Source organism: Gymnoscopelus braueri (genome assembly GCF_963280865.1).
Source record: "Gymnoscopelus braueri genome assembly, chromosome: 16".
NCBI lineage: Eukaryota > Metazoa > Chordata > Actinopteri > Myctophiformes > Myctophidae > Gymnoscopelus > Gymnoscopelus braueri.
Genome location: NC_137616.1, coordinates 25981973 through 26009134, shown reverse-complemented (window position 1 = coordinate 26009134; position 27162 = coordinate 25981973). Strand labels below are relative to the sequence as shown.

Below are 27162 nucleotides of genomic sequence, written 5' to 3'. Positions count from 1 at the left end.
ATAAAACCATGACTTTAGAATTAAACAAAGGATGGGGAATGTGCAACATCAACAGCAGAGGGCATCCTTGATACAGTAATAGAAGAGCTGCTGGGTGATGCAGTTTATAAGAAGTCACTTCTATGACGACAAAACGTGAATTTCAAGTAATATACGTGGATTGATTAATAATCGCACATAATGGATGATAAAAATGCTATAATGTACAAATTATATACGATTGAAACTTCGGTTTGACATATTTATTTTCTCGAACATTCTGGTTCACGCTGGATGGGATGCAAGAAGCGACCCTACTAGGAGACTCCACGCATGCGTAACAGACACCGGTCAGTGTTGCCATGTCCACTTATTATAAGCGACTTTGGGCGTTTCCTGTAAAGCTGCTTGTTAAATAAAAGTAAAATAAATATTATATTATTTTTCACCTTTTTCAAGATTTATTTTTATATTTAATTGCAGATCTACAAGCTCACAACGCGACGTGTTTTTGAGCAAGCTAGATCAGCTATTTCCAATTATCCGACGCTCATGTGTTTTGGGCTTGTTTTTGATAGACCTAGTTGCTTATTTATCTCGCACAATCTGGCAACGCTGACCAGTTTAATACCCACAGTGCATTTCCACACTGTCTTTCTTCTCGTTCGTGCGGTGACGGTCCAAAAATGTCGATGTTAGAAGGTCCGTTAAATGTGCTCGGCCAGAGAACAACTGGCGAGTCTGTTCGCACTCAAAATGGTGAGTTAATACAACAATTTCCTTATGTTTCGGTTAAAGTTGACGTTCTGTGTCCGACAGAAACGGACACTTGATAGAAAAGTCAGCCATAGCTGTTTAGCCACTGCGTGCAGCACGTGTGGATTATGCTGCTAGGCTAGCTAATGTGACGTCTCTCTCCTGTAATGTCTACACGTAACGGTTTAAATTGGTTATTCGTTTCTTAATCTGGAATAGGAGCAGCTTTCCTCCAAATGTATATTTTAGGACATTTCATGTGAACGTTCCCCTTTTAGTACCGCTGAATCAGCCGTCCCTGACTGATTGAGCCGCTATGCTAACGAGCTAGAATGAACACCGTCATGATGTGAAGGTGTGGCTATATGGATGTGTGCATCAGTGCTAGCCTAGCCGCAAGCAACTTAGATGCTATGATGCTATCTTATTGTATATGCACATTATTGTATATTGTTTGTCTTTAAATGTCTCAATGAATTGAATACATAGGACCTCGATGGAAATAAGCCCTGGGCTTTTTGGGGGTCATAATTTTAGCATCCTTTTGTATAAATCTGCACAACTGTACTTTTTCTTTTACCAAACTGTTAAAGTATTCAATGAATCTGCATCTAAGTTGCAGTACTCTCTTGACCTCAGCCCATTTATGAAACAAACAATTCCTATTTGATTGTGTTAAACAATGATAACCCACTATTATTTCAGCTGTATGGACAGCTTGGATTATCCTCTTTGACTGTCTAGTCTTTGTTTAATAAAAATCAACCGTGGTCATGATAAGGCCAGTCCACACCAATGCTACTCCTTGCTGCAACCATTATCCACAATGGCAGTTGCAATGAGTTGCATTGGTACGGTCTGGCCTTTATACTTATGAGCAACTTTATGTAAACTCCGTGCAGCGATTATTCTTGTTTTCGAGTTTGGAAGCACTCGTTGTAAATCACTTACCTCCTCCTGCTGCCTCCTGCGTGAGTGCAATTTCGCACGACGCACGTTGAGTGATTTAAAACGAGTGCTTCCAAAGTCAAACGCATATATTGATTGACAGAAAGTTGCTCATTATATGACATCGGCGGGTTTTTTTTTCAAACAAAGACTTGACAGACTTGCAATATTGGAGTTTTTGGTCGTTTAATACAATCAGATAGGACTTTCCTGTTTCATGAATCGGTTGGCAATGGAAGGTATTGCATCTTAGATGCAGATGATAGCGTCTAAGTTGCTTGCAGCTACATAAATGCATCCTACTCCATGAAGCGACAGAACAGGATCTTTTTTAAATATTATATATGTATGTATTGTAAAAACGGATGGACTGCACACTCCAGAACAGAGATGGACAATTTACTGCTGCATTAAGTGATGTATTGGCACTATGCGTTTCGCCGTGAGCTTCAGCACCTAACGAAGCTCACGGCGAAACGTCAGTGGATACCGCCTGGCTTGCAAGTAAGTCATGTCTCTTTGCTCTGTCCTTAATTGCTAACTTCAGCCTTGTGTAATTTGGCCAAGAAGCTAATTAAAATTGGGGCCTTTAGGAATTGTGATATAAAATTGTACCAAGTCCTTTTTCAATGAAAAGTTTGACTTCCTGTACTGGACTGCCCATCTGCCTCCACTCCAGATGTGTGGCTATGCGAACAGGATAGAGAAAATGTCCTTCATGATCTGAGGAGGCTGAGTGGCCTTAATTCCACCACCTCCATATGAAATGATGGCACAATCTGTGTGTGTGTGTAAAATATTGTAATTGCAGTGATAATATGGTTGGTATGTTGTAATGGTAGTCTCCCTCTTGCATTTGTAGTAATGGCTGCATCATCAATCGCCAACATTGTCAAGAGCTCCCTTGGGCCTGTTGGGCTTGACAAGATGTTGGTGGACGACATTGGGGTTAGTGTCACATTCGATGCTCTTCACTATGATAACATCATCCCTGCATCAATGGTTAGATTTGTTGCAAATGATGAAAAGTGGAGTATTTATCATGTATATCTCATGGGCTGTGTTGGCAGGATGTCACCATCACAAATGATGGAGCAACCATCCTGAGCCTGCTGGAAGTGGAGCACCCAGCAGCCAAGGTCCTGTGTGAACTAGCTGAGCTGCAGGACAAGGAGGTCGGGGATGGGACCACCTCAGTGGTGAGTTGGGCTATCACCATTATGACATTTTACATGACGATTAATTGTCACACAAATAATTGTGACTCAAATTATTCTCTTTGGCTTTTAGGCTTCGTTAAAAAAAAAGGTGCACAGGGCAAATTAATAACTTTATACTTAACCCATTAAGACTGGGAAAGCATCTGTGTTGAATATCTTAACTCTTTGACTGCCAGAGTATTTTCATAAAGTACTCCCCCATTGCCAGCAATTTTCGTGTTTTTTTTTATTTTTATATTTTGAAAATGTTCATGAAAATAATTGATCAGACTGTTTTTTAAAGACGCCGCACAAATCCGCCACTAGAGAGTAGCACATGATAGCTTGATCAGCTCCTTGTGTCACTGTTACCCTTCTTGAGCGATTAGACAGGGAAAAACATAAACGGATGTGACGTCCTCCCAGATTGTTTTGATCGTCAAAATTACGATGTGATACACGACGGCGATGACTGATCGTCACCCAGACCATAGATTATAGAAGAGAAGCTGTCTGTTTGTCCGTTATACCGTGTGAAAAGCCGTTTGTTTACCTATTTTGGACGAAAATGACCGGGGGAAAATAATCAAAAACCGGAAACGGAACCCAGGTCACTAAACCGGATGCAGATATGGGTGAAGTAAGTGGAACTCGAGAATAACATTGAATTTTAAGCAGCATAGCGCGATCAGAGATTAAACAATGAACGCAAATCCAACGCGTCAATGGCGTGGGTGGATTAAGTAGTAATTGACGCGTTTTCGAGTCAATGGCGTTTATAGAGTTAAGGACCGCAGTATCACTTGCGTCAGCAGACTCTGCACTACCTTGTAATTTGAGTTTTCAATTTATTTTACATCACTGATCTATTTTCTGCGCAGTATAATACTGCCTTGTTTGGGATAAGTGTATTTCTGATTACCAGTGAAAAGTTTGACTTCCTGTTTTTTCAGTACTACCCATCTGCCACTATAGATGTGTAGCTATGCAAACAGGATAAAGAAAAATCCTTCATGACTTGAGGAGGTTGAGTGACCTTATTTCCACCACTTCCATATGAAATGAAGGCACAATCTCAAATTAGGGATGTTAGTAATCCTTAATTATATTCCATATTCAAGGGCTTTTGGATGGAAATGAGACAGACTCCATAGAGCACTGCAGAGGGGAGGTGTGTGTCTGTCCAGCTGATGCTCGTTAATGTTATATACATCAAGGCAATTATGTTTCTGCACTCATTTTCGATCGGACAAGAATTTTCCTTTTGGTCCTAAAAAAACGCTAATCAATTCATCGAGTGATAATAGGTTATCAATTTAATTAATTGATAATGTGCATCCCTATCTCAAATCCATACGCATCATTGTTCTTATGGATTGGTGTAACAACATTTTAGGCATTGCTAGGGTGCGATTGCAAAATGGCAATATTCTAAATGGAATTGTCCTCCCTCCCTCCCTCACTGATAAACTGGTAAAATGTTGGGGTTCAGGTGATCATTGAAAAACTCTTGTAATGTTAGTTTATTTTTCTTCCCCCGCACAGATGATCAATGAATAACTCTTGTGGTGTTGGTGTTAACGGTGGTAATTGATGAACTCTTGTGGTGTTGGGAATTAGTTCTGGTGGTCATTGATTAACTTTTGTGGTGTTGGGGTTTTGTTCAGGTGATCATTGCGGCAGAGTTGCTTAAGAATGCAGATGAACTGGTGAAACAGAAGATTCACCCAACATCAGTTATCAGTGGATACCGTCTGGCTTGCAAGTAAGTCATATCTCTTTGCTCTGTCCTTAGTTTCTAACTTCAGCCTTGGGTAATTTGGCCAAGAACCTAATTAAATTGGGCCCTTCAGGAATTGTGATATAAAATTGTACCACATCCTTTTTTCACTGAAAAGTTTGACTTCCTGTACTTGGACTGCCCATCTGCCTCTACTTCAGATGTGTGGCTATGCGAACAGGATACAGAAAATGTCCTTCATGATCTGAGGAGGTTGAGTGGCCTTAAATCCACTACCTCCATATGAAATGATGGCACAATCTCAAATCGATGAGCGTAATTTATTAAACTAATATTTGTTGTAAGTCTAAGTTCTTTAAAACTTGTATTTGTTATTTCATTCTCCAGGGAAGCTGTGCGCTACATTAATGAGAATCTCACCATTGCGACAGATGAACTCGGCAGGGAATGCCTGATCAATGCAGCCAAGACGTCCATGTCTTCTAAAATCATTGGCGTGTATCCTTCCTGTTCTTTGCCTACCTGGGTAAGCCTTACTTTGGTAATAAACAACACTGGAAGTATTTGGCCTGGGTCGCAATCCACACATGGGACATTTTTGACTTGTATCCAGTCCACTGAATCCCTTTACACTCTTTAGACTTTTGACTTGTAACGGATCAGTGGTCTGATTTGGGCTAGAGGAGCGACTGAAACACTAGGGCAGTTATATATTTGTAACATTTAAAACAACTCTAGAAAAAAGATACATAGGATTTTCTGTGATATCACCATATGGAAATATGTTTGACTAAATTCCTTGAAATTGCCATCCCTAGACAACCTTTTGGCCTGTGTACCATGTGAATATTGCTGCTGAGTATTGAAATATCCATACAGGGAATGATGGTTCATTAAGTTAGGAACGTGACATCAAGATACCTAATCCACGCCCATGAATCATCCTTTCTAAAATGTGTTTTAAAATGCAAGCCACCTGGATCTAGTTTAGACAGACATACCTCTGCATACTGCTTTTTGGGCTAAGTGTACTTCCTGTTTTTTCAGTACTACCCATCTGCCACTATAGATGTGTAGCTATGCAAACAGGATACAGAAAATATCCTTCATGATGAGGAGGTTGAGTGGCCTTATTTCCACCACTTCCATATGAAATGACGGCACAGTCTCATACCTCATAAGCTCACCTGCATGCTTTGATTAAGGGTTGAGTGTGCAATCGTATACAAATGGAACATGGTTGCCTCCCTTAACCTGTGATGCTTCAGTGATGCAGACTTCTTTGCCAACATGGTGGTAGATGCTACCTTGGCTGTGAAGTTTGTTGACGGCAAGGGCGTGGCTAAGTATCCAATCAACTCTGTCAATGTGCTTAAAGCCCACGGTCGCAGCCAGAAAGAAAGCTTCCTGGTCAACGGTTACGCAGTGAACTGCACAGTTGGCTCACAAAGTACGTACACTATCAGACAAAACATTTGACACACTTGTGCACCATCAGGTTAATCTATCTACTCTCATTTAAATGTAATGTTATATCCCACTCTTCTGATGACATATGTAGTGATATAGTATGTGTGGGAGTCGGTGCTTTGACTTTGAAAGCGATGTGCTTCCTTAATTTGGCCAAGAACCCAATTCAATTGGGCCCTTCCAGAATTGTGATATAAAAATGTACTACCCTTTTTCACTGAAAAGTTTGACTTCCTGTACTTGGACTGCCCATCTGCCTCCTTCAGATGTGTGGCTATGCGAACAGGATACAGAAAATGTCCTTCATGATCTGAGGAGGTTGAGTGGCCTTAATTCCACCACCTCCATATGAAATGATGGCACAATCTGAAATTGATAAGCGCAACTTCTTAAAAACATTTATTTGACGCACTTGTGCACCATTAGGTTAATCGATCTACTCTCTTAAATTCACTGTCCCACTTCCTTCTGATAGCATATGTGTGGAAGTGGGTGCTTTGACTTTAAAAGTGATGGATGCAATTGCAGTGCTTCCTCTATAAACTATGGCACCTCTTCTATGAGCCAGACTAAACATTTACCTATAAAAGTGTGATATTTGTTTGGGCATGTTGACTGTAAATAACTTGCTGTCATTCCAAAGGCATGGTAAAACGTGTTATGAACGCCAAGATAGCGTGCCTTGACTTCAGCCTGCAGAAGACCAAGATGAAGATGGGTGTCCAAGTCGTCATCAACGATCCTGAGAAGCTTGACCTGATCAGACAGAGGTGACCATTGTATTGCGATTCTCTTGTATGCACATTGCACACACAATGGATCCTCCCATTTAAATCGGCTGTGAAACGTTTGACTTCCTGTTTTTTCAGTACTGCCCATCTGCCACTATAGATGTGTAGCTATGCAAACAGGATAAAGAAAATATCCTTCATGATATGAGGAGGTTGAGTGGCCTTATTTCCACCACTTCCATATGAAATGATGGCACAATCAACATGTCTGTATAATTTACAGATACAAAAATACTATTTACTATATCCAGCAATAAAAAAAAACAAGCCCGCTTGTCTCTTGGTAAACTAATGCATTTGAATTTGCCAATCCAGGGAATCGGACATCACCAAGGAGAGAATCCAGAAGATCCTGGCATCAGGCGCCAATGTCATCCTGACCACAGGTGGCATTGACGACATGTGTCTGAAGTACTTTGTGGATGTGGGTGCCATGGCTGTCAGGAGGGTCATCAAGAGGGACCTCAAACGCATCGCCAAAGCCACAGGAGGTAACGTGATAAGCGATAGTCTTATTTCTTTTGAAATAACATCTGTTGAGCCACTCTTGAAGCCCAGTTGCCAGTACTTGTAAAGTATCCATATTCCATATCAGTGTATTTACTGTATGTTTGTCTGTCCCCAGCCACCATGTGTCCTTCACTGACCAACTTGGAGGGAGAGGAGACATTTGAGGCCACCATGCTGGGTCAGGCTGAGGAGGTGGTGCAGGAAAAGATCTGTGATGACGAACTCATCCTTATTAAGAAGTAAGACCTGAAAACAAAGGAATAAATAACATGCTTGTATAATTTCTCTCAAGTCATACTGTCTTAGTAAATTGGATAAAAACAGAGTGGGATAGTGATGTCAATGGCAGGGAAAACCGTGATCCACAAGGTGCACAGGGCAATTTAATAACTTAATACTTGACCAATTAAGACTGGGAAAGCATCTGTCATTTTAGATTTTAGCTATATGTGTGTGTGTGGCAACTTAAGTTTTTTCAGAAAACGTATGATTTAGAAGGCATTTCGTTGCCGTCGGGCACAAACCTCGTATTCTAACTTTTGGTTTTTTTTCGTAAACTAATGTAAAACTAATGTAATGTCCTACTTGAGTATACTACAGCGTCACTCAAAAGTATATAAAGTAGCAGATCCACAAACTCGAAGCGACGCCGTTCGAGCTTGTAGATCTGCTACTTTTGCTATTTTTGAATCCTGAAAAATAACTTTTCCACCCGGCAGAGATGATTTGTAGACTCGGCATCAGGTCTTAATGGCTAAAAGAAAATGAATTTTGGAAATAGGCGATGCCGCGTTTTGAGCTTGTAGATCTTCTCTTTCCATTATTTTTGAAAATGGATGAAAAATGTTCAGCATGGAAAAGATTATGCAAAATAATTATGAGATTATTTTAATTGCAATTAGGCGATTATGACATAACATAACAGGCCTAGGAGTAGTGTCAACAACTGCGATGATGATGTGTATCACTTGCGTCAGCAGACTCGGCACTACCTTGATATTTGAGTTTTCAATCGCTTTTTTTATATCACTGATCTATTTTCTGCACAGTATAATACTGCCTTGTTTGGAATTAGTGTACTTCTGATTTCAGTGAAAAGTTTGACTTCCTGTTTTTTCAGTACTGCCCATCTGCCACTATAGATGTGTAGCTATGCAAACAGGATAAATAAAATATCCTTCATGACTTGAGGAGGTTGAGTGGTCTTATTTCCACCACTTCCATATGAAATGACGGCACAATCTCAAATCCATACGCATCATTGTTCTTTTGGTATAACAACATTTTAGGCATTGCTAGGGTGAGATTGCTAACATTGCATAGATATGAAAATACAGGAATTATCACACATGCATAGGCCTACTACACGGTAAATCTGCTGGTTTCGGTGCATGACATCCATGCGTTTAACGCTTCCTTGTTCTGTCCCATCGCCTTTCTCCCTCAGCACCAAAGCACGCACATCGGCCTCCATCATCCTGCGCGGGGCCAATGACTTCATGTGTGACGAGATGGAGCGCTCCCTGCACGATGCACTGTGCGTTGTGAAGAGGGTACTGGAGTCCAAGTCTGTTGTGCCAGGAGGTGGCGCTGTGGAGGCAGCTCTGTCCATTTACCTGGAGAATTACGCCACCAGCATGGTGAGGCTCTTGGAAGAATACCTTGGCAGAAAGCATGCATACAGAAACGCAATCTGAAGCTGCTGTGCCAGTGTGGTCGCCAATTTAGCTCTCACTTGATAATTAAAATATGAACTAAAGGCTTCAATGTAGCTTGTCGGTACACTGTACTGCCACATTGGACATGTAAGTCATTCCTACCTTTACTGAATGGCTGCACTCAAAGGTCCATCATAGAGGGGTGTGATTAACTGTCCCATCATAGAGGGGTGGGCCTGTAAACGGGATGTAGTCGCTTTTAGGAATGGTGATATAAAAGTGTACTAAGTGTCTTTTTCATTGAAAAGTTTGACTTCCTGTACTTGGACTGCCCATCTGCCTCCACTTCAGATGTGTGGCTATGCGAACAGGATACAGAAAATGTCCTTCATGATCTGAGGAGGTTGAGTGGCCTTAATTCCACCACCTCCATATGAAATGATGGTACAATCTCAATCGAAGCGTAATTTTAAAACGACATTTGATATTTCATCCTCAAGGGAGGTTGTAAGCTCAACTAATTAAAACTGACAGGAACCATATAAAGCACGGGAACATGCATAGTACTACCACTGATTTAGCTGAGATTGGCTTGACTAATACTGTTTGAATATTCACTGTAAGTGTAGTGTAATAATACACTACAAACCACCTGTGACTTTGTTACGTATAACCACCTGTGACTTTGTATAATGTATTAAACACGATCTGCATTTTATTTGTATTGTCAAAGTTCTTGTAATGTGGCATTTACTGTATGTTATGGGTTGTTTTCAGGGTTCCCGGGAGCAGTTGGCCATTGCAGAGTTTGCTCGCTCCCTCCTTGTCATCCCCAAGACACTGGCTGTGAATGCAGCACAGGACTCCACTGACCTGGTGGCTAAGCTCCGTGCCTTCCACAACGAGGCCCAGGTTAACCCTGAACGCAAGAACCTCAAATGGTGTGTTATCTTTAAATACACTACTGTTGATATGGTCTGTTACCGGTTTACACGGTGCAGTTCAGATGTTGCTAGCTAGCTCCCAATAATGTGGATATGGTGCTTTGTCTGAAATGCAGCTCAAGTAAAGCTTACTGGGGGGACAATTCAGTGTGCATGCATTTTTGTGGTTTGACTTTACATATGGCTTGACCATTCCACTGAGCAGGTATGTTTGGGTAAGTGCATATACTCTTATGTCCTATATTCATTGAAAAGTTTGACTTCCTGTACTTGGACTGCCCATCTGCCTCCACTTCAGATGTGTGGCTATGCGAACAGGATACAGAAAATGTCCTTCATGATCTGAGGAGGTTGAGTGGCCTTAATTCCACCACCTCCATATGAAATGATGGCACAATCTCAAATCGATAAGCGTAATTTCTTAAAGAACTAATATTTGTTAGTGCATCCTCCAGAGAGGCTGTACGCTCCACTAATTAAAACAGACAGGAATCATATAAAGCATGCAAACATGCATAGTACTACCACTGATTTAGCAGAGATTGCTAGCTCCCAATAATATGGATATGGTGCTTTCTGAAATGCAGCAAGTAAAGCTTACTGGGGGGAAAATACAGTGTGCATGCATTTTTGTGACATGACTATTCACCTGGCTTGACCATTCCACTGAGCAGGTCTGTTTGGGTAAGTGCAAATACTCTAGTCCTTATATGTATTTAATAAATATTGTCCACTGCTGTCTCCTTCAGGATTGGTTTGGACCTGGTGAATGGCAAACCAAGAGACAACAAACAGGCAGGCGTGTACGAGCCCACCATGGTAAAGACCAAAAGCCTCAAGTTCGCCACCGAAGCCGCCATCACCATCCTTCGTATTGATGACCTCATCAAGCTGTTCCCCGACCAGAAAGAGGGAGGACCCTCATACCAGGATGCTGTAAATTCAGGATCCCTGGACGGTTGAAGGCTTTGACTGGTCCCGACATCTCCTCTTGCTTTAAGTCAACAGCGGTCCTGGTCCGCTAGGCTTAAATGTCTGTATTTATACATAGAGCTCTTCATGGCTGTTGTCTATAGTGTAGGCCGTGTGTGCACTTTGCCTGTTTACTGTTCTCTCCATTCCCACAGGGCAGCCCATTGCTATGGGAACCATTAACTGATACTGTTGATTGTTTTTGGACACTTGCAAATAAACCTTCTATGGTTGTGAACTACCTGATTTCTTAATTCATTTTCTCATCTGTGATTTGGTTATGCATGTTTTTGAGGAACAAGTTGTGCTGGGGGTAACTCTTTATTGATATAGGTAACAATTAGAAACGATTACATATGTAACAATTGGATGTTGGTAAACATTTTCACTTCACTTCAGTACAATCGGGACAGGTTTGCAGTAGCTAGCACTACCATTCACAACTGGATATCTACAGGAAGCACTGGTGTATGGCTAGCATTAACCTCAGGGCACTTAAAGGCTGTAGTCTACGCTATTGATCTAGTATGGAAAAACCATGGCTAGGATTCCATACAGGGAGACTGGGGATAGATGTTGGAATGTAAAGTATCACATGGTTGCATCTTTAAGCAGACAGTATTTGGCACAATTTGTCCTACATGGCACAATTTGTCCTACATTAATCACCTACCAGTTCAATTATTTAAGCGATTATAGTAAGTTTATCCTGTGTATTTGTAGTTTTCAGTGGCTGAGAAATGACACCAACCTGTCAGTGGTAAGGCAAAAGCATATAAATGGGTGTTGAAATTATCCATGTTGCATGAAAAATATTAAATGGGGTAAAATGCTCTCAACATGCCCTGTTATCTGTTCAATTTTATAAGACTAGTGTATTGACACCAACCTGTCAGTGGTAAGGCAAAAGAATATTATAAATGGGTGTTAAAATTATCCATGTTGCATGAAAAATATTAAATGGGGTAAAATGCTCAAAACATGCCCTGTTATCTGTTCAATTTTATAAGACTAGTGTAGTTGTCACCTAAGACGAGATTTCCCTCACCTGATAAAAGTAATACTCATTGACTAAACGAGACTAAAATCTTCAATAGCTAATTTCAAGTAAGAAATGGGAAGGAGTAAGTTGATTCACAGTGCAATGAAGGCAATCACAACATATACATTCAGTAGCTCTGCTATAGGTACAGTCTCTAGGCAGAGACAGCAGTTTCCTAGGACTGGGCGATATATATCAATATTGTGATATGAGACTAGATGTCTGGGATTTTGGATATCATGGTACAAGCATATTTACAGTCATTAAAGGATGCATTACAATAATTTGTAATTTTCAGAACGTACCTGGCTGTTCTATTTGCCTTTACCCACTTCGTTATATATACATTATTGTTGATTATTTACCTCAATCTCATCCCCACGAAATATCTATAGAGGTATTTAGTCAAAACAATATTTGATTTTGTCTATCGCCCAGCCCTTACAGTTACCATTCAATAATTTCCCTCATGTAAACAATGGGTCCCAGACCAGTCCCTTATTCTCCATGAACATGAATGTTGTAACTCCTGGACACTGTGTGATGAACTGGTCACCTCACATTCTCTCCACACACATGGCAATGCCCATTCCTCCTCCGATGCAAAGGGAGGCCACACCCTTAAGGCCTCCTGTCCTCTGGAGTGCGTACAGCAATGTCACCAGAATCCTACAGCCAGACATGCCGATGGGATGTCCCAAAGAGATGGCACCTCCGCAAACATTCACCTGAGGTATGCAAAGATTTCTGGGATTACTGCTTATGAAGACTTGAACAACAAAATGGAGCACCTAACCATACATACAGTCATAGCTGTATGAGAGTACAGCTTATGCATTGACATCATTAGTAATCATACCAGCATAAATACACAGCATTGTCTATTCATAGCTTCAGCCATACACTATCGTAGATAAGCATAGACAATTTCCATGTTAATGGCTTTCTGTCTAGGTTTCTCGTTTGTAACATTTTCGTCAAAGTCTTTAGTTACAATGTTAACTAACTTACATGAATAACTGAGTCAATGTTGGCTCAACATATCAACGGTTATGGACATTTGGAATTTCACTCATCAATATTTATACCAGGGTCTATTTTTGATCAGACTACAAATCATTCAATGTTAACATAATGGTAACGGCATTCTGTGAGTCTTATTCAATGGGTTAAACATGGCAGACTACTGGTATGAACACCTTTGCTGGCAAAACAAGCATAGCATTACATCTGACGTAAAATCAGCTCGACTATGTTTGTGCTATAAATGAAACAAAAGCTTAAATAATGTTCTCTCAGGTGTTACAGGTTCAACTGCAACTACTTTCCCCTCAATTTCTTCTCTTTTTGGTGTGCTTTTTACCTCTTTTTCTCCCCAATTTAGTCGTTATGCCAATTGATTACTCCCCAGACACATTTTGTGCGTTGTATACTACTGACTCATCTGCCAGTGAAGGGGCCCCCACCAGGAGGACGTAGAGCCTTCGTCCAACTCCTACCGCCCCAACACCCGCCCCAGCCCGTTGGAATACGTGCATTGATATTACCCTCCCCGTCCGGCTTCCCTTCCCCGAACACGAGCCAATTATGTTAGTATAGACGCTCGACAAAGCCGGATGCACCACGGTGGATTCGAACCCACAACCTCCGAGGTGGCGGCCAGCTACGTTGCCAGTAAGCCACCTGAACGCCTTTCCCCTCAATTTCATGTTAATATTTAAATAAAACCTAAGCCATCCTAAAATACATTTAGATTTGTGGGGACCAAAAGGTTTTACCTTGTCTGAGTTTAGTCCGAGCTCTTTGACCACAGCAATGGACTGCGCAGCAAAAGCCTCATTGATCTCAAACAGGTCAACTTGATCTAGGTGCCAACCTGCTTTCTCAACCTAGCAGAAAACAAACAAATACAGGAATGAATACAACATTAAATCTAGAAAGCATTTTATGTACAGATGTGCATATTCAGTAATTTCTTACCGCTTTCCTGATGGCTGGTATTGGTCCAGTGCCCATGATTGATGGATCGAGTCCAGCTTGAGCCCAAGAGATGATTCTGGCCATGGGTTTTAGGCCCCTCCTCTCAGCCTCTGATTGGCTCATGAGAAGGGTTGCTGCTGCGCCATCATTTATACCTAGTAGGATTAACTTGATTAAAGAAAAAGCCTTTTAAGTAGACCCCAATGACGTTAACCATGTACCTAGATAACAGGCTTAGACTAGAAAGGTCAAGGGAGAACACAGAGAGCTCCACTGGAAAGAAGCCATTTGATAAGTGACTGATAAATGAAAGAACCCTCTAGTGATAAAATCTGTCTGCGTGCGTTGAGGGCTGATGCACGCCCTCTGTGTACCTGAGGCATTGCCAGCAGTGACTGTGCCACTGCTGTCCTTGACGAAGCAAGGTCTGAGTTTGAGCATGGCGTCCACGTTGGTCCCATGGCGAGGAAACTCATCCAACTTCACCTCCACTGGACCTGAGAAGAGGAGGAGTAAATTGCAGGATTTCCATGTAATAAGTAATGACTTGGCAGACTGACAGCTGCTGAAATGTGAAGTAGATGAGCACATTTCTAGAACTTAGAAGCACGTCTTGCCTTTTCTGGACGGCACCATGACCGGGACAATCTCCTGGTCGAAATATCCTGCCTTTTGGGCAGCCTCAGTTTTATTTTGGGACCGGATGGAAAAATGGTCCTGCTCTTCTCGACTCACACCCCACTGCTTAGCCACATTTTCAGCTGAGAAAAGATGAAAAGATTCATAGCTTAAAACAGGGGTTCAAGCTCTGCTCGTTATCTATCCTATGTAGTTAATTGTGTGCATCTGTGCAGTGCATTCTTTCTGATGAAATGGAGAACCAGCAGCACTACCACAGGTGCTTGAGGATTGAAGAACTACTGACTTGGCCAAACACAACCGACATAGTGACATCTAAAAGGCTTTTCTCCTATTGGTGATATGTCAAAGTAAATGTGGCAATCAGTGTTTCTTGTTTCTTGTCGTTCTGACCTGTGATGCCCATGTGGTAACCATGGAAGGCGTCGGTCAGGCCGTCAGCCACCATGGAGTCCTGCAGCGAGGCATCGCCCATCTTCACTCCTGCCCTCATATGCAATGTGTGAGGTGCCTGGGGGTGACAAGGTGAAGAGAAAGTAGTTAAGTGATGCATAATTTTATATAGATAGTTTTAGCATTTGCAAATTACACTTTGGCCCAGGTCTGATTCCAAACCCACCCTACTAAATTATGGCACTTAGCCTTCAATTCTGGCACTCCTCATCATGATACTTACCCTGCTCATGCTCTCCATGCCCCCAGCAACCACCACAGTGGAATCTCCAGTCTGGATGGACTGAGCTCCCAGACACACAGCCTTCAGCCCAGAGCCACACACCATCTGGCAGCTCCAGGCTGGGACTGGATAGGGGATCCCTGCAGCAACACTGGCCTGGCGGGCAGGGTTCTGCCCATGGCCTGAGGAGCAAAAAGAGGTATGGAAGATTTTTTTTTCGAATCCAAATTGCCAAAAGAAAAGAAGAAAAAGAAGTCAGATTAAGCTGAAAATAAATTTTCAGCTAAATCACTTCGCAGCATAATCGCATGGTGATGACAACAACATGCACATAAGTCTATCAAAGTGATTATCAGCTTTACCCGCTGTGAGGACGTGTCCCATGATGACCTCAGACACCTCATCCGGCCTCAGCCCAGCTCGCTGCAGCACGTCCTTGATCACCACCGAACACAGATCATGGACAGGTACCGTGGACAGAGCACCATTGAAAGACCCTTAAGTTACATACACGAGGAGAACGATTCATTGAGATAATTACTATGTGAAAGTTATGTTGATAAGACCACGTTAGTGGAATGGTCAGGAGGAATGAGGCAACATTACATTATCAAAATGCATATTATTATAACATTATTTGGGTCATTTGATGTAAATGTATATTATTCACATGACATGACTCATTTAGAGATGATCACTTGTTAAAATATGTAAGTAAACACTGAACAAATACATTTAATACACTTAATATGCCCTATTATAAAATGTGGCTATTAATAACAGCAATCTACAAGCTGCATTGTGGCTTGTGGATCTTTGTGGACTTTTTTTGTCTCTCCCACAATAGTGATGCTAATGTTAATGTGTTTAAAAGCTTATCCTATCATCATCAATCCTAGCCTGATTACATCAATCCATCAATACAAAGTTTGATGCTCAGTTATTAAGACACGCCTGGAGCAGTTCCAGGACAAGTTGAGCAACAAAACCAGCCAATGGGGCAAAGTTCCTGGTCCGTGGTTCTATGGCAAGCGAACCAATCGCTGCCTCGAAAGAAAACTGGACAGGTGAAGTGACCAATCAGGTTCCAGCAATACGTCTGGATGAATGTCAGACAAGCAGCCACTTAGTCTTATTAAATTATGACTGGTGTTATTATTCAATGACAAAAACACATTCATGTTAAACTATTAACTAGAAAAATAATGTTTTAAAAAAATACATTATTTTCAGCAATCCTAGAGAAATCATTTCACCAGAGACACGTATACGGGCGTTGTTAAGCAACAGTAAAGCCTAGTGTATACTTAGTTGCATGCAGTAAATAGCAGATCTACAAGCTCACAACGCGTCACATTCGTGATGCAATGTGACGCATTGTGAGCTTGTAGATCTGCTATTTACTGAGCCCGACACCGACACGCAACTAAGTATAAACGAGGCTTAAAGCGGTTGTTGGGTCTGGAAAAATGTTTCATAAACGCGCCCATGTTGTTGTACACAAGACAGTAACTTACCGATCGGTGTCCTAGCAGCAGAAACGATGACAATAGCCTCGGTGTTCATCATCCCGAAGAATTTAAGTCCCTGCTTCAGATGATCGCTGCTCTCTCTGGTGCCGATGACTGTGGTGTGGGCTGTTGTTGCCACTGCCTGACTGACAGCACTACACTATCTCCAACAGCATGGAGCAGTTAGCTCAACCACAGCGCCACCATGTGTACCGGAGGAAAACTTTTTAATTAATGAAAAAGAGAAGCCAGTTCTGTCATAACCTACTTGCATAACGTCGCTGTCGGCCGGAAACCTCTTATCTCCATATTTTAACATTGTGTTTTTTCGTAAATTAACGCCCTACTTGATCACACAACAGCGTCCCACAAAAGCATCAAAAGTAGCAGCTCTGCAAGCTCGAAAGGACGCATTTTGAGCTTGAAGTTCAGCTACTTTTGAATTTGAATCCTGAAAAGTAACAGTTTGACATGAGGTTTCCACCTGACAAGAGATGATAAAGTAGTTTACATTATGTAAATCCTGGACTTGACATGACTTTAATCTAAGTCATCTGTTTCTCTTCATGAGGCAAAATAACAGGGTTCCTCATCATAATATTAAAAGTTGTTTATTGATATTTGGTCAGTACATGAAAAGGATTGAAGTCAGAACAATACGAACAAGGTACATTGTATATAAACTACACACAAGTCAAACAGAATTCTTTGTCAGGGATGGAAAAATGAAAATATGGATTAAAAAAAAAACATGGGCCAACATCTAAAAAATATACCTCCCTCAACATTGTAAAGGTACTGTGAATCAGTCAGCTGTGATTTAGTGACATTTATTGACAATGAGTTACAACACCAGATGCCTGATGATTTCAGTGTCGAGAGCTCAAACAAAAACAGAACCAGTTGTGTTCAAATAACCAGGTGTGTTCGAATTACCAAGCAAGAGCCAAAAGGAAAATAAACTACTTTAAATCATACACCCACTCATTTCAAATCTATCAACATTATACCATTCACATTAATATGTCTGTTTAGCAACATAACGTGGCAGAGGCATCACAATATCCAAGGGAGAAAGGAGAAGAAAAGAAAGGTTCTGGACAGCAGTTCTGTTCCAGACTACGCACAGCAGTTCCGTTACAGACTACGCATTTGTAATTTGTGTTGTATTAAAAAAAAAAGAGAAAAAGACAGTACGTGTTACAAAGTACATTACAAAACGGCCCCGTCGCTCATGTTGGAGTCCAGGCCATTTAGAGTGTGCCGCGACCCTGCAGTCCTGGTGGCCTTGGTCACCGGGCCAGTCTTGTCCTCATGGGGGTCAGTGTTGGAGTCTGTGTCGTTTGAGTGCTGAGTCAGGGACGTCTCGCTGCCTGTGGGAGAGTCCACGCTCTCGTACCCTGCGCTCAGCTGGGTCCCGAACCCCCCCGCTCCTCCTGCATTCACCGCACGTGTCTGACTCCCCGCTGCCTCTTCCGAGTGGTTCGAGAGTTTGGTCTCGGCCTCCCCGGGACTGGAGGCCACCGGGGACATGGGAAAGTCTTCTTCGGTGCTGCTGACCTCTCGGTACAGGCTGGGGGTAGTGGTCTCGCTTCTCTGGGATGAGTTCCCGTTGCTTGGTCCGTTAGAGAGCCTCCCGAAGTCTTTGCCCATTGGCTCGGAGGGTGTGGTGTCCTGCTCCATCTGAACAGATGGCTCAGTGGAAGGGGAAGTCCTGCTGGGGCCTGCAACGGCAGAGGCCCCTGGGTCTTGGTTGAGCTGCTGACGGGTGTCCTTCAACTGCTGCTGCAGGACGAGGATGGTGGTCTGCATGCCCTCCACCTCCTCATCCAGCTGGATGATGAAGTCATTCAACTCTGGGGAAGGATCAGATTTATATACAGATATCAATATTCCAGGAGAGGAGGATGGCGGACGATCAACAAAATGAACCTGCCATGAGGTGTTGGCGAGAAAAGCAAGTAAAAGAAATCGTCAGCATGTTGAAGCCTAATTTATACTTAATAATAAAACACTTTGGCTCAAGGAAAATAGATTTTAAACTGAGAAACATGCCATGTTGCGTAATTTGTCACAAATTAAAATCAGTTACTTTGGAGAGCGACAATTGCAGTCATGCGGAAAAGTATAGATCAGCCAAAAGACAGAGGCAGGCTATGTTTCTCACCATCCTGGCTACTCTTGAGCTCCTCGCTGTACTTCTTCTGTAGAGCCAACTCAGCCTCCAGCTGGGCAATGCGTCCCTGGGAAAGCTGCCTGCCCAACTCCTGGTTTTCCTGAATCAGCATTCGACATTTGGCCATCAGTTTCTTCCCTGTTTGGCTGTAAGGGAGATAATTCTGACATCACACAGTGAACCAGGAGACAATCACATCTACAGGGACACTACTTCTCTCTACCAAAATGCCTGACCTACTTTCCTGTTTGCCGAAAGCCAAAAAGAACTTTTCTACCCACTAATGTATGATTTAGTCTGTGGTTAAGAGAAGTCAGTCCCACTTGGGATTTCATTCAACTCAAGACTTGAATGCATTGCTACAGTAAGTCATCAGGAGTCACATTCCAAGCAACATGTGAAATTTAACAATGCTTGCATCTATTGCATTGTGAGCCCAAAATACAAATTGATCGTCCAAATTGATGTCCTTTCCTTGACAAATCGTAATTAATATTTTTTTAAATCTAGCCACATTAAAAAGTCTAGTACCTTTACTATGACCCAACCTAGAATAGGCACAATGGTCTGTTACGTGAAGCCCCCATCATTACAGTAAAACTTAATTCACCACATGGTGTATCAAAGAACAAAATAAATTCCAAACAGAGCATTTCCTAGCAATTTAGTAACCGCTAGAAACATGTATGTTAAAGATGAGAGTAGAACACCAAAAACTAGCAGTAGCTATGTTACCAACTAAAAGACCCCTAGCTTTTAATTATCCACAGAACATCCAATTACTATGCTCTGCAAAACCTAGCACATTGGATTGGTATTCAACTTTAACAATCAGGACAAATGTTTCAATGGATAAAACTTAGAAAAAACGTTTAGAAAAGCTTTCTAAGCTTCATCTCAAGGTCGAGTACAATTGCCACAGTTCAGCGTGTCAATTATACTTAGGACTGCCAAGCAATTAGGTTTTACAATCAAGACACAATCACCACATTTTCCAGCCAAGCTGTGAAAGGGGATTAAGTTCTAAATTATTTCAAACCATTAACACCCCACCATCTAATCAGTCTGTAAAAGATGAATGGAATTGGTTCTACCCAGAGGAAATTATACATTAGCAATTGCTTGCACATTGTCCAGGTGATGAACCCTAGAAAAACAGAAGTAGTCATTAACTTCAAGAGTTGCTTCAAGTTGCTATTGCTTCAAGAGTTCATTGAAGCAATATCTGTGAACTCCAGAGCCTTACAGGATTACCAACAACTAATGTGTATAACTTAGAGTAACATTAGTGTTTTTTTCCCCTAATAATGTTTACAAGTGGCTCTTTCACTTTCAAAATGTATAAAATGTCAATCATGAAATCTGATTCTTTGCTATGTGACGAACATCTGATCTTATGTTTGTTGTCAAAATAAGAAGTTGACTCCACCTATTTTGTTCTGTTAATACATAATAGGCCAATGTCAAAGAGGTGATTAGAAAAACAATCGCTGAGGGAGGGGTTGCGATGTCAATCACACAAACAGATATATCACACAGAATACACTCATTAAAATGGTAACATTATCCGTTTTAAGACATTTGCATTCACAATGTGAAGAATAGCCCTCAATGCACCAACGGCAGTGTGTGCCACTAAAACAATGTGAAGAATGAAGCCTTTCATTGTTCACATTTCTTGTTTTACAAGGTGTAAAATGTTCACAGTTCACACACTGCAGTGAGTGCCGTGGGGACTTCAGAGAAACAATAAAATTAAACGGCAATAAATGAAAGCAGTCACAAAGTAAAACATGTAAATACACTCTACCCGGCCGTGGACCCATGCTCAAACACAGGTGATCGGACCCTCATGCCTGAAACATAGTCCCTTCTGGACGGAGGGTCTGGTTCCGCCCCTACCGGCTCCTCCCACAGTCTTATGTCATTTCTAGTGGCTCCTCCCCCAAAGTCTTAAAAAGCTTATCCTAGACACTTTCCCATGTTATTGCAATGTACTCTAGAACTGTCCGAAAAGTCTTTATGAATCTCAGGCAGACTAGCACATATGCATGTGGTGTATTCCACGTTTAAATGTCTTATGCAATTGCATATGAGAATAGTCTTTACTGCTGATTTAGGCTAGGGACGCTCTCTGCTTGGGCAGTTTACCCAAGTCTGACTCGATCTCCACCATAACCCCCCTATTTATTTATGTCAACTGTCTGGTTTGGGCTTAGGGGGCAGGCTGGGCATATCCATGTCGGAAGTGAGTGACCACCTCTTCAGGAACCATCCCGACTCCTTCAGGCCCTCCGATGGCAATGGGGGCACAAGGGGAGCGAGCTGAAACACAAGTATCACCTGACCATACTGTCTTTTCAGTTATGATTATGTGATATGTAGCTGGCACAGTGCAAGAGTACAAAAACAAATGGCAGTTTGCTGCAGTGTTTGTCTTTCTGTAAAGTTTGTGTCTCGTGGTGAGTACAGCACTTCTCAGCCTTCCCCCCCACCATTAGTCCTGCATGCCTGCAGTGAGAGTGGGGGGCGTGGGGAAGTCTTCACTTTTTGAGGGGGAGGTTATTTTGATTGTTTTTACCTATCAGGTGTAAATTTCCAGGCACTCAATTCATTTTGGGCCTGCTCCAGTTTGTCTTTAGTCTGTTCCAGTTCAGCCTTCATTTTGAGGAAAAACAAGTTGATGGCCGGGTCCACCATGGACGTTCGCAGTTGGGCGGCACTGGGTTGCTGCGCTTGCTTGAGGTACTGGATCTGGGTCTGCAGGATAATAGAGACAAGTATCAGTCCATGGTACAGATGTAAGCCCACTAAATGGTTAACTGTTACATATAATTATTTCATGCACGCATCCATGAATTTTAGCTCAAGGCAGCAATGTACCAATAGCAAGCTAGTTAGTGCAGGACATTTAAGTTCTTTACACATCGGGAGCATGACAAATAGCCGATCCGAAAATGCGTCAAAATCTCACATCATATTATTTTGATGATGCCTTATTTAGGTTGATGACTGGTTTATGCTTTTATCTAAAAATAATAATGTTTCTTTATCGCCACAAATATTCACGTTCTGTAGTCAATGTACTCATGACACAAACAGCAGTTTAAATGAATGTTGCTTAATCGCACAAAATATACACTACCGGTGTGTAGGACCTTTAGAATCACTTTAAAGGAACTTCTGCTTGTTCAAATAGTTTTTTGAAGACTCATTTTAGAACAGATGCAGGTGTCTTATTATGCTTAGATGCTACATTCAAGTCCAATGTCCCCCTGGGTACCTCTGGTAATATCAAAACAAAATTATCTGTACAATGATGAGACTCTATTGCTAGCAATCAATTTCCTATTAACCCCATAAGAATTTTGAGCTTTCCCAAGTAAATGGCCCACTATGGATGAGTTCACAAAGAAACTCACCTTTGTAAGTTTCAGCCACCATGATGAATATTTCCACCGAACTCATTTGATTTCATTTGATTACATTTACATACAAGGCAACGGGTGCAACTCGCATGGCGCAAAAGGCACAGGCAATAGGTCATAGTCTTATATTCTTCAAGACAAGGTAGTACTCTGCATTAATTCATGCTATTCTTATGCAGTCGTAGCAAGCGTTCTTCACATTGAAGCCTTTTCCAACTATCAAACCCCCGCCCGCCCGGCAGTCAGTTCATCTGACCTTAACTGACTGAATGCCATTTGCTGGCATTAAGCCCCTGAATGATCCACTGAACTGTCAATCTGATAAAAGCAGCCCTCCACCTTTAGACTGCTGTTTATGGCACAGAATGACAACAGGGTGTGAAGTAATGTCTCAAATGAATAGGCTACATTGTAGCCGCTACAACACTGTGAATGGTCTCAAGTTATTATCCGTAACCTGCAAATGATCAAGAATCAAGTATCAACAGATGACACAAGTTTACAGAGCATGACTGTTTACAGTATCAACTTAAACAGCACTACTGACATTTCTGTGCTTTTTAAAGGGCAAACAACATTCCAGATGCCGTTTGAGTACATAAAATGCTCAAGAGCATCAAGTATCCCCTTATTGAAAGGTAGATCACAGACCATTTCCCCCCAAATGCTCTTGAAAGGAGGAACTATATAAGTTCAAGTAGCACATACCGTGCACTCTTGCATTTCCTGCTCCTTGGTGGCCAGCCGCATGACCAGGATGTTCTCCCTGCGTGCTGACTCCTGTTGCTGCTGTTTCAGCTTCTCCTCAGACTCTTTCAGCCCCGTCACGTCATTCGCTAAGGTGGAGAGAATAAATGCATATGGATAAAATAAACATCACTAGATAGAAAAAACATTCCAACGGGATAAGTACAGTGACCGTGTGCAGTCATGGGAGAGATCAAAATGTGTGCTAAATATTATAGGAATGTTATGAAGTATGTCATAACTGTTGCACTTACAACTAAGGTCTGCGTATTTCGCCTCCAGGACCTGGACGTAAGCTTCGTGTTGTTTCCACCTATGGGGAAGAAAGCATTTCTTAACATCAGTTGCTCTGTACTCAATACAAGAGGTCCCCCTCCACACGCGCACACACACACACACACACACACACACACACACACACACACACACACACAGGGTGTTTACCTACCTGACACACAAGTCTTCCCTGGTCATGGTCTTCATGTCAGATTCACTCAGGCGAACCTGTATGAAAGATTACGTCAACAAATGGTCAGATAAACATACAAATCCCATCGTGTTTACATTACAAACAACATTAGGAATCTATGAAAACAGCAATACTGACCTTCTTTGGAAGAGGCTCCTCGTTAGTCATTCTCAACTCTGAAAAGGATGACCAAATGAAAAGAAAAGCACAATTTAATCCCAACAGCCTTTCACATATATTAAATACAGACACTTGTCTACAAGGTGGAAGCGTGGGATAATCTTCTGGGGCAATGGATGGAATTAAAAAAAGAAACGTCTTGGCAAGATAATCACATGCTTCCGGTGTTGATGTTGCTGGGTTTACAGTAATAACGGGTAATTACAGCAGCCAGATTGACTATCTACTGTCTAGATCAGGTTAAGTTATAGCAGTGTGGATAAATGTTGCCCTGCATTATAGCCGCTGTGGCAGCCACTGTTTAGCGGCTCTGCGGTGCAACGCATGTCGGTGATTAAAACAAAAGCCTCGCCCGCCCTGCTACCTGGCCGAAGGTCTGTCAAAAACACTCATTTAGAACCCAAACAGACGCTGGCGTAATACTGTGTTGGTTAACGGGGATTTAAATTTAAGAAAGCTCCGCCAAGTAGTATGCAACTTCTTGGCCCCCAGTGCGCTGCTCCTTGTTATCACACAAAATGGCGGTGAAGGAAAAGACTCCCTCCCTTGTGGTGGTGTTCCTTTTCCTGAAAGTATATCGGGGTCTTCGTCTCCGCTCGCGAAAACCCTACCATGGTTACAACACGAAACACTTACCGGAGCCGTTTTCTTCGATGTCTGGAAACGTCTTCGGCTTCAATGGCCACCAAAGCTGCCGCTGCACGGAATCGATACAATCCACACAGTTCGGAGATGACTAAACGCTGTCTTGCGTCGGTGTAGTCGTCGCCATCATCCTCATACCGCGGAGAGAAACCAGATATGGCAGCTTGTGCTGCTGCGCTGCTTTGCTTTGCGGCACACGAGCTGACAGGCCAGTGGTGCCAGATTGTGTGAGAGAAATAAGCAACCGGGTCTAGGAAAACAAGCCCAAAAGAAGAAACTAGGGCACTAGGCCATATTGAGGGTAGCAGGATAGGTGGGAACCTCGATGTATTAGAGCATGCTTAAACAGTCGACAATTAAGGACAAATATTTCTACAATTGCTACAAATTGCTACAAAACCTGTATATTCAGTGAGTCCTGCGCGGCCCGAACTTATAGTTTCTACAATTGCTACAAAACCTGACCTGTATATCCATCCAGTGAGTCATTTTGGGGCATAAACAAGTTGAAGGATAGAATTAACTCTGATAATGCATATACCATGCATGTTCACATCATGTATACTTTACATTACTTAAGACCATGGGCATTTGGACGAGTTGGCACCTGGAGAGGTGGGCACCAAAACCATCTGGGCACTAGGTACATGTGGGCACCTGGACAAGTGGACACTGGAGAGGTGGGCAGACTGGGCACCGGGATAACTGGGCACTATAGGGACATGTGGGCACCTAGACGAATGGGCACTGAATTGTTCTTTAACTTTACATAGCATGCAAGCCTAATCCTCATCCAGATTCCAACTCCACTGCCTCCAACTTGTCTCAGAAGACAAGCTACTGTATGTTGCTACCAGCCTGGCCAATGGATTGACTGGCCCTGTCCATATCTAGGTTTTTTTTCCCCTCTAATTTTATTGTGTACTGTTTAGCTATGTTTTCTCTATCCTATAGCATTCAGCTCAGCAATGTTTTTAGTTCAGTTATTGTTTTCCCTCTATTTTTTAACAGTAGGCTACTCATTTTAATCTTCTTTTTAAACAGTAGGCTATTATTTACCTCAATTTATTTTTCTACCATTTTTATAGTGTACTGTTCTATTTTTTTAACAGCAGGCTACTATATATTTTTTATCATTTGGTAGTGTTAAGTGTTTATCTATGTTTTCTCTATCCTAACATTGATCATTTGACAATTTTTTGGTATCCTTAATTCTTATCGTCAAGCCCCTACTGAAAAATAACAACCTAGACACCTCCGTCCTCGCTAATTTTAGGCCCATCTCTCAGCTCCCATTTTTATCGAAGGTTTTGGAAAAAGTTGTGTACATCCAGTTACAAGCTTTTTTAACCACTCATGGTATCCATGACACATTTCAGTCTGGTTTTAAACCTGGTCACAGCACCGAAACTGCTTTACTTAGAGTTTTTAATGACGTGATTTTAACCACTGACTTAGGAAGCCCGCTGCCCTGGTTCTCCTGGACCTGACAGCCGCCTTTGATACGATGGACCAGAGCATCCTGCTCTCCAGGCTCGAGCACTGTCCGCCGCCCTACAGTGGTTCAGGTCATACCTGACTGACAGGAGTTTCGCAGTCAGGCTTGGCGAATACTCCTCACACATTGCCCCCCTCTCCTGCGGGGTCCCCCAGGGCTCGATTCTTGGTCAATCTACAAGCTGTTTTTATTGTACATGCTGCCCCTAGGAGCCATTATTAAGAATCACAATCTATCATTTCACTTCTACGCTGATGATGTACAGCTTTATCTGCCTTTAAAAGCTGATAGTTTGCTCACTGTCCCATTTCAGCCACTGCTAAACTACCTCACTGACATAAAAAGTTGGATGAACAGCAACTTCCTCACCTTGAATGAAAGTAACTTTTTGTCCAAAAGTCAGTCCCTCCTCTTACCACCTTGGGCCCCCTCAGCACTAACATCCACTCCTCAGTTAAGAACCTGGGTGTGATGCTCTGATAATTTTAAGTTTGACAAACAGATCAGCTCTGTGGTCAGATCCAGCTTTTTCCAATTTAGGTTGCTGGCCAGGATTAAGGGCTATCTCTCCCCTCCTGGCCTAGAGAGGGTAATCCATGCTTTTATTTCATCAAGCCTCGATTATTGCAACTCACTCTATGTAGGCATCAACCAGTCGGCCCTTAGACCTCTACAGCTCATACAGAACGCTGCCGCTCGCCTCCTTATTGGCAAAAGGAAGCGCGATCATATCACCCCAGTCCTCGCCTCACTCCACTGGCTACCCGTCAAATTTAGAATTGATTTTAAGATTTTACTGTTTGTTTTTAAAGCCCAAAATGGGCTGTCCCCCCAGTATCTGTCTGATCTCATAGAGCCATACACCCCAGCCAGGGCCCTAACGTCGGCTGACCAGCTGCCCCTGATTGAGCCCACAACTAACTACAGGTCCAGAGGTGACCGAGCCTTTGCTGTGGCCGGCCCCAGCCTCTGGAACAGTTTGCCCCTACATATCAAGTCTACTTGCTCCTTAGCGGTCTTCAAATCCTCACTAAAAACGTGTTTCTTCTCCTTGGCTTTTAACTCTGTCTGATTGTATAAACCTGGCCCTTACGTTTGGCTCACGTCTTGGCCTAATTGTGAAATGCTGTTTTTATTCTTTTTGTTACTATTTTTCTTTTGTTGTTGAATTGTGTAATTTGTTTTCTGTTCTCTGTTTTTCTA

At 42.2% G+C, this 27162-nt stretch overlaps 3 protein-coding genes across 8 annotated transcripts; 1 reads left to right on the top strand and 2 right to left on the bottom strand.

The window, feature by feature from the left end:
• The first annotated feature begins 607 nt into the window (after positions 1–607).
• LOC308103557 (T-complex protein 1 subunit alpha) lies at positions 608–11209 on the top strand. 2 transcript variants are annotated; one of them, XM_080453587.1, is made up of 13 exons: positions 608–738; positions 2546–2631; positions 2754–2882; positions 4550–4647; positions 5011–5121; positions 5892–6073; positions 6737–6863; positions 7200–7375; positions 7510–7633; positions 8842–9034; positions 9830–9993; positions 10746–10977; positions 11013–11209. In XM_080453587.1, exons 1-12 carry the CDS (start codon positions 666–668, stop codon positions 10957–10959), a joined length of 1677 nt encoding a protein of 558 aa, XP_080309713.1. In that variant the 5' UTR covers positions 608–665; the 3' UTR covers positions 10960–10977; positions 11013–11209. The 2 variants fall into 2 exon arrangements, with proteins under 2 accessions (XP_080309713.1, XP_080309712.1); XM_080453586.1 differs by having other exon boundaries at positions 10746–11209.
• A 114-nt stretch (positions 11210–11323) lies between these two features.
• acat2 (acetyl-CoA acetyltransferase 2) lies at positions 11324–16955 on the bottom strand. 2 transcript variants are annotated; one of them, XR_013934754.1, is made up of 10 exons: positions 16823–16955; positions 15668–15802; positions 15306–15487; positions 15023–15140; positions 14608–14751; positions 14365–14487; positions 13991–14145; positions 13789–13899; positions 12269–12738; positions 11324–12224 (listed from the first exon to the last, which is right to left on the bottom strand). XR_013934754.1 is itself a non-coding variant. In XM_080453588.1 (9 exons), exons 1-9 carry the CDS (start codon positions 16872–16874, stop codon positions 12568–12570), a joined length of 1191 nt encoding a protein of 396 aa, XP_080309714.1. In that variant the 5' UTR covers positions 16875–16955; the 3' UTR covers positions 11324–12567. The 2 variants fall into 2 exon arrangements, 1 of the variants encoding a protein (XP_080309714.1); XM_080453588.1 differs by having other exon boundaries at positions 11324–12738.
• Positions 16956–17411: 456 nt separating this feature from the next.
• On the bottom strand, positions 17412–24626 carry wtap (WT1 associated protein). 4 transcript variants are annotated; one of them, XM_080452379.1, is made up of 8 exons: positions 24453–24626; positions 23775–23812; positions 23616–23671; positions 23422–23480; positions 23129–23256; positions 21574–21752; positions 18984–19138; positions 17412–18672 (listed from the first exon to the last, which is right to left on the bottom strand). In XM_080452379.1, exons 2-8 carry the CDS (start codon positions 23802–23804, stop codon positions 18029–18031), a joined length of 1251 nt encoding a protein of 416 aa, XP_080308505.1. In that variant the 5' UTR covers positions 23805–23812; positions 24453–24626; the 3' UTR covers positions 17412–18028. The 4 variants fall into 4 exon arrangements, with proteins under 4 accessions (XP_080308505.1, XP_080308507.1, XP_080308506.1 ...); XM_080452382.1 differs by lacking the exons at positions 17412–18672; positions 18984–19138 and having other exon boundaries at positions 20855–21752; XM_080452381.1 differs by lacking the exons at positions 21574–21752; positions 23129–23256; positions 23422–23480; ... (1 more) ...; positions 23775–23812; positions 24453–24626 and adding an exon at positions 20796–21566.
• Between the last annotated feature and the right edge of the window lie 2536 nt (positions 24627–27162).

Excerpts from the sequence above, each read along its gene's own strand:
- LOC308103557 (XM_080453587.1), top strand. The coding sequence starts at position 666 with ATGTCGATGTTAGAAGGTCCGTTAAATGTGCTCGGCCAGAGAACAACT. Across the intron at positions 2,883-4,549 it reads GGGATGGGACCACCTCAGTG|GTGATCATTGCGGCAGAGTT; the intron begins GTGAGTTGGGCT and ends GGTTTTGTTCAG. Across the intron at positions 6,074-6,736 it reads CTGCACAGTTGGCTCACAAA|GCATGGTAAAACGTGTTATG; the intron begins GTACGTACACTA and ends GTCATTCCAAAG.
- acat2 (XM_080453588.1), bottom strand. The coding sequence starts at position 16,874 with ATGATGAACACCGAGGCTATTGTCATCGTTTCTGCTGCTAGGACACCG. Across the intron at positions 15,141-15,305 it reads GCATGGAGAGCATGAGCAGG|GCACCTCACACATTGCATAT; the intron begins GTAAGTATCATG and ends TGTCACCCCCAG. Across the intron at positions 12,739-13,788 it reads TCGGACTAAACTCAGACAAG|GTGAATGTTTGCGGAGGTGC; the intron begins GTAAAACCTTTT and ends TGCATACCTCAG.
- wtap (XM_080452379.1), bottom strand. The coding sequence starts at position 23,804 with ATGACTAACGAGGAGCCTCTTCCAAAGAAG. Across the intron at positions 23,481-23,615 it reads AGGGAAGACTTGTGTGTCAG|GTGGAAACAACACGAAGCTT; the intron begins GTAGGTAAACAC and ends TCTTCCCCATAG. Across the intron at positions 19,139-21,573 it reads TGGAAATTTACACCTGATAG|CCAAACAGGGAAGAAACTGA; the intron begins GTAAAAACAATC and ends TCTCCCTTACAG.